Source organism: Piliocolobus tephrosceles, unplaced genomic scaffold (assembly GCF_002776525.5).
Source record: "Piliocolobus tephrosceles isolate RC106 unplaced genomic scaffold, ASM277652v3 unscaffolded_1378, whole genome shotgun sequence".
Lineage (NCBI taxonomy): Eukaryota > Metazoa > Chordata > Mammalia > Primates > Cercopithecidae > Piliocolobus > Piliocolobus tephrosceles.
The window spans coordinates 1-6,087 of NW_022295176.1; the positions used below are offsets into that span (position 1 = coordinate 1).

At 54.0% G+C, this 6,087-nt stretch overlaps 1 protein-coding gene across 1 annotated transcript; it reads left to right on the forward strand.

Moving 5' to 3' along the window:
- Positions 1 to 288: 288 nt before the first annotated feature.
- LOC111534264 (golgin subfamily A member 8S-like) lies at positions 289 to 5,822 on the forward strand (the record flags this gene model as incomplete). The annotated part of the gene is made up of 12 exons (XM_031935017.1): positions 289 to 327; positions 587 to 634; positions 723 to 807; positions 903 to 1,012; positions 2,064 to 2,150; positions 2,257 to 2,364; positions 2,560 to 2,647; positions 3,031 to 3,266; positions 3,534 to 3,602; positions 4,946 to 5,021; positions 5,452 to 5,510; positions 5,766 to 5,822. Coding segments are annotated over 12 exons (1,062 nt in total), but the record flags the coding sequence as incomplete, so codon positions are not given.
- Positions 5,823 to 6,087: the final 265 nt, after the last annotated feature.

Here is a 6,087-nt window from a genome sequence, read left to right on the forward strand (position 1 = left end):
GGCAGAAGGGGGGGCCTTTCTCAAACTCCATCTCTAGAGGTTTATGTTCCTGTCCTCTCAAGAGATTCCACATTCAGACTTTGAGTTCTGTGGCTGTGAGTGAAAACCAACAAAGACCCAAATCCTCTGTCCTTGGGAGCTTGAGGGGAGTTGACCAGTTCGTGTTCCCATTGGGTCTGAGAACTTTGCCTTTAAAATCCATTCCTGGCCCCTGTCTACCGCTTCCTGGCCTGGGGAATAGAGTTGAGGGGGCCGCCCTCCGTCACCTTAATTTGACTCTCCCCACAGGAACAACAGAAGAAACAAGTGGAACATCAGCTGGAAGAAGTAATGTGATGTCTTTGTTTCCTTGCGATGTGACCGCTGGGTTTGGGGGGCACTCAGACATAGAGGCCCCAGTCTCGCCCACTCCCAACCTGGGGAAGAAGGCTCACCCCTTAGATCGCACCCCATCCCAACAGGGTCCCTGATAACCTGGTCTCATATGTGGGCCGTTCCTGGGGCAGGGGTGGCATTCTGGGGCATGTCTCTTGCTGTGCCATCTCTGCCTCCCCCTGGTAAGAGCTCTGTCTTCCTCTTCCTGTAGGAAAAGAAGGCAAACAACAAGAAACAGAAAACGGAAAGGGAGCTAGAGGTGAGTGGAGGGTGTGAAGTTTTCTCTTGTCCTCCGGAGAATGTTTCTTTCCTTCTCTTCCAGCACTTGCTTGGCTTTTCCCCCAAAGGTTCAAATCCAGAGATTGAATAGACAGATAGAGAAACTAAATACGGACCTGTATCACACGGAACGTTCTCTCAGATACTTTGAAGGTGGGAATCTGAGCACCCTGTTATCCTTCAACCTGGCACTTTGAAAGGTCTTTAGGGAGAGTCCTTTGGGCCCCATCTCAACTCTCTCATTACAGAAGAGTCCAAGGATCTGTCTGGCCGCCTGCAACATACAGTGCAGTGCATAGGAGACTTAGAGCGGGCTCTCTCTGCTGTCCCCGCCACACAGGAGGAGAAGGAGATCAGTGTGAGTTCAACCACCTGCCCCGTCCCCTGGGAGCCCCGCTTCGCAGATGGAGGAGTGAGCCTAAAGGTCCCTTCTGCAGGATGGAGTGTCCTGCCCAGAAGGCATCATAGCCATTTCTTGCTGCTTTTGTGTCTGGTTGTTAGAGGCAGCCTGGGGAGGGGTCAGCTGCTGTGGGTGAGTTGGGGGGTGCGGTGGGGAGCGAGCACTGGACACAGAGCTTCGAGGCCAAGTGCCTGCCCTGCCCTTACCTGGCTGTGGTCTTGGCCAAGTCCTAGGTGGGGTATTGGGTACTTGTACTGTGAAGGTACAGAAGAGTGCCTTTAGTATGTTACCATTTCTGTAGAGAGGAAACTGTGTGTGTGTGTGTGTGTGTGTGTGTGTGTGTGTGTGTACATACTATGATAATATACATAAAACATGTCTGCAAGGTTCATAATAAACTCAGGAGGGAGCAACAGGGTGGCTGGGAGATACTTCCCTTCTTTCCCTTCTGAGTTTTGGACTATATGAATGTATCATCCTTTCAGAAAGTAAACAAAAGATTACTTGTCCCCTTCCTATCTGTGCTCCCATCCCCAGCAAGAAAAATGGGCTTAGAGAATCAGATAGACCCGGGTGTTCAAATCCCAGCTCTGCCTAAGTGATCTTAGGCAAGCATTTAACCTCAAATACTCCATGTTTTTTCATCTACACAACAGAGGTAATCATAGTACCTGTCTCCTATGGTGGTTGCGAGGATTAAATGGGATTGCTAGCATGGTACCTGGTGAAGCACTCCATAAAGGTTCAGACAGTGGCAGTAATAACAGTAGCAACAATAGCAATATTATCTGATCTCTCTGGGCCTCTGTTAGCCAGCTGTAAATTCGATCTCTTTCCCTGTCCCTTCCAACTTTACTGAGTTCCTTTAAAAACCAGACCACGGGCTTGGAAATGCCTTGATCTTTACTGATCGAGTTGTATATTGAGCCTAGCCCTAGCCCTTTTAAGGGGCACTGTGTGGAATGGCCTGGGCTCACCAGATGGAAACTTCTCACTCTTCACCATCCAGTTCTCAAGCCGCAGTCGAGCACTTATTGAGTGGCAGTTAGAGCAGTCCATACAGGAGAAGGCACGGCTGAGAAAACGCCTGACACGGGTGAGGTTTTGCAGAGGGAGAGATATGGAAGGAAAACGATCCCAGTGGCCAGGAGCAGGTGAAGACCAGTGACAACCCTTCCTAACTTCTGTGCCCATTCTTGCAGATGAGGAAGTCTCTTAAACAAGCCCAGCTAGAGAGAGACGAATATGCTCAACATCTAAAAGGAGAGAGGGCCCGGTGGCAGCAGAGGATGAGAAAAATGTGGCAGGAGGTGAGGTCTGAGCGTTCAGCTCTCCCACCTTAGATCGGTCACTGGATCTTTCTAAGCGTCTGTAACATGGGAATAGTACAGCCAGAGGTGGTCATGGGTCTGGGCTTTGTGGAGGTGGGGGCAGAGAGGGAGACTGCAGCCTGTCCAGCCACCAGCCCCTCTCTCCAGGGCCCTTTTCCCCTGTGCTTTGGGCAGGTTTGCACCTTGAGGAAAGACAAGAAGGATGATATGCATCGGGTGGAGGAGCTGAAGAGGAGCTTGTCCAAACTGAAAAACCAGATGGGTAAGATGTGGCTGGCATGACCTGGGAGCAGGCCTGGCATCAGAGGGCTTGGGGGGGCTTAGAATGCCCCAGGGAGGTGGGTGGATGGAAGGGCTTTGAGGCAGAGGGAAAGAGGTCTGTGCCAGGAGACAGCAAATCTTGTCATCTCCGTGAGCCTCAGTGTCTCCATCAGCAAAGGGGGCCCATTGTCAGTCACCCACAGTGCTCTCCATCTGAAAGTGGTTTGGAAGATTGGCTACCATCCGGGTGTGAGGAATCATTAGCAGTGAGGCCAAGTATGGGGAGGCTGAGAGGAGCTGTGCACCAAGAGGAGGGTGTTTTTTGTTTTGTTTTTTGTTTTTGAGAATCCAGAAGCCCTTATTATTGTCTGCTTCCTTTCTCAGCTAAACTCCTGCCCCCGGAGCCCCCAGCAGTGCCCCCTGAGGAGGAGCTGCAGCACCTGAGGAAGGAACTAGAGAGAGTGTCAGCAGAGCTCCAGGCCCAGGTGGAAAACCATCAGCACGTCAGTCTCCTGAACCAGGCACAAAAGGAGAGGCTTCGGGAGCAGGAGGAGAAGCTTCGGGAGCAGGAGGAGAGACTTCAGCAGCTGGCCGAGCCACAGAGCGGCGTCGAGGAGCTGGTGCGTTGCCCCACCTGGGGAGCCTGCCCTCCTCCCTAGTCCTCCAGGCCTTTGTTTCCCAACTTGTAAAATGGGGCAGTGTAGCCCTCACATGAAATATTACTTCTAAAGGCACCTGTGAGCCAGAGTCCTGCTCTGGTGGCTGTGGGAGAGAGGGGATGATTTTTCTAACCTGCCTCCACCCTTCCTGGTGCCATGGGAGGCAGACACCAAGTTCTGGGGTCTCCAGCTGCAGTGGGTGGCTGCTGATTGCTTCTCTCTGTCCAGAACAATGAGAACAAGAGCGCACTGCAGGTGGAGCAGCAAGCAGCGGAGCTACGGATGAAGCTGGACGAGGTGAAGGAGACAGTAACCTCTGCACCATCCAAGAAGGGCTGGGAGGCGGGCACCAGCCTCTGGGGAGGGGTGTGCCAGGCCAGAGGCAGCTGCAGCCTGGAGGCAGGTTACCCCAGCACCCTCCAGGGCAGTCTTGTGACTGCTTCTTCCTTCCTGCCTTCTGACTTTTAGAGGTCGGTACCCCTGGGCTACTCCTAGGTCTGGAAATCGTCATCCCAGCTAGAGGCATGGAGCCTCCAGTCATAGGGGAAGAGACAGTGGTATAAGAAGCTCCTTATGCCAGGCACGGTGGCTCACACCTATAATCCCAGCACTTTGGGAAGTTGAGGCAGGAGAATCACTTGAGGTCGGGAGTTTGAGATCAGCCTGGCCAACATGGTAACATCTCTACTAAAATTACGAAAACAAACAAACAAACAAAACAGGCATGGTGGTGCATGCCTGTAATCCCACCTACTCAGGAGGCTGAGGCACGAGAATCTCTTGAGCCCAGGAGGTGAAGGTTGCAGTGAGCTGAGATTGCACCGCTGCACTCCAGCCTGGGCCACAGAGTGACACTCTGTCTCAAAACAAAACAAAAAGGCTCCTTAGGTTACCACTGGATTCCAGCCTTGGTTTCACTGGTCACCATTCAAGTACTTTGCATCTCTAAGTTTCTGTTTCTTTAACTTTCAAAGGAAGTTAGCATTTTCCTTACAGAGGTGCTGAGGATTAAATGAGATAATACATGGAAAGCACTAGGCCTGTAGCACACTTAGCAGATGGCGGCTGGCTCCCACTGCTTTTCCAGCAGTCTGTGGCCTACAGTTTAAATGGTGAGAAGAGGGTATGAGATTTGAGCCTGGGGAAGGAGGCATGGTGTTCTAGGAAAGGGAGGCAGTCATTTAGGCCTGGAGTAAGGGGCGAGGGTCCTGGGCAGGTGACAGAACCCCACAGTGCCCTCGCGACCCTATTAATGGGCCCAGAATCTGGAAGCCAGCCACAAGGTGCCCTCATGCCCAGAGTCTTCCTGTAGGTGGAGCTGAAGAGGCAAGAGGCTCAGAGTCTGCAGCAGCAGCCAGACCATTACCTGGGTCACTTGCAGCAGTCCGTGGCCACCTATCAGCAGCAGGTGGCCGCCTATCAGCAGCTGACCTCTGAGAAGGAGGCGCTGCACAGGCAGTTACTGCAGCAGACCCAGCTAATGAACCAGCTGCAGCAGCAGGAATCTTGGGGCAAACCGGTGGCCGAGATGGCCTGCCAAAAGTTGCAGGAGACCTAGGGGAGGGAGCTGCTGAAGACGGGGCTGTGAGGGGGACGACCTGGCAAACTCCGTGCCTTCTCACTCTTTCCTGGCCCCTTAGGAGCGCCTGGAAGCTGCCAGCCAGCAGAGCCAGCAGCTGAATGCCCCGTTGAACCTCATGGCTCTCCCTGGCGAAGGTATGGGAGACCACTCAGAGGAAGAGGAGAGAGCCCCAGGAGGAAGGGGGGACTGTGAGCAGCATAGGATTGAGGAGTTGGAAGAGACCTTTAGAACAGCTGGTCGTTACGCCGACTGGGTGCCTGCACCAAGTTTGGCATCAATATGGTGACCTCCTGGGAGCGGGGGGCCACCAAGTTGCCTAAGGATGGCTGAACTGGCCCAGGTCAGAAACGGAGCAGGTCAGAACTCCTGCACCGACCGGTAGTGGGACTGTGCCTGGGCGGTATAGCAAGATCTTGGTTCTTAAAAGGAAAAAGGAAGAACAGCAGCTCATTCCTCTCTGGGGAGGGCTGGCTCAGGGTTACATAGTGAGGGTGGGGATAGAGTTGGGCCCACAGTACCTGCCTTGTTGGGTTGTCTGAGGAGCCCTCTGGCCACCCCCCACAGGAGATGGAGGAGGACATCTGGACAGTGAGGAGGAGGACCTGGACAGCTGGGAGGCCATGGTGAGCCTGACTCCCCCTGCACCTATTTTGCCACCTTCCTCTCTGGTCCCTCGAAAACCCCTTTATGCTCTTACTTTCCCTGCCTTCTGATTTCTCTGCACCCTCACCCCTTCCGAGAGCCAGTGGTCAGACACCATTTCCCCTGTGAGCAACAGGTGCACTCTCTGAGGCCCCAAGGGAAGGGGCTGTGCTCCACCTCTCTGCCCCATTGGTTCTGTGTATGCCCCTATAAGAATGCGCACGTCTTGCCCTCAGGTGGCATTTTTCAGCTCCACTGGAGCCAGTGCCCAGGAGGAGCAGGCACGGTTATGAGAGCGGGTGAAAGAGCAGAGGGTGGGCTGCCAGCGCCTGGCTCACTGGGCGGCCTCGGCCCAGAAGGAGCCAGAGGCAGCGGTCCCAGCCCCAGGGACTGGGGGCGAGTCTGTGAGTGGGGAGACCCACCGGGCCCTGAGGAAGTCATAGGGAAGCTGGCCCATGCCAGGACTCACCTCCAGCTTCGCCATGACTTGAAAATGCTACCTGAGGGCAGGTTGCTGCCGAGATGTGACCCCATTATTTTGGCTCCAGAGTGGCATTA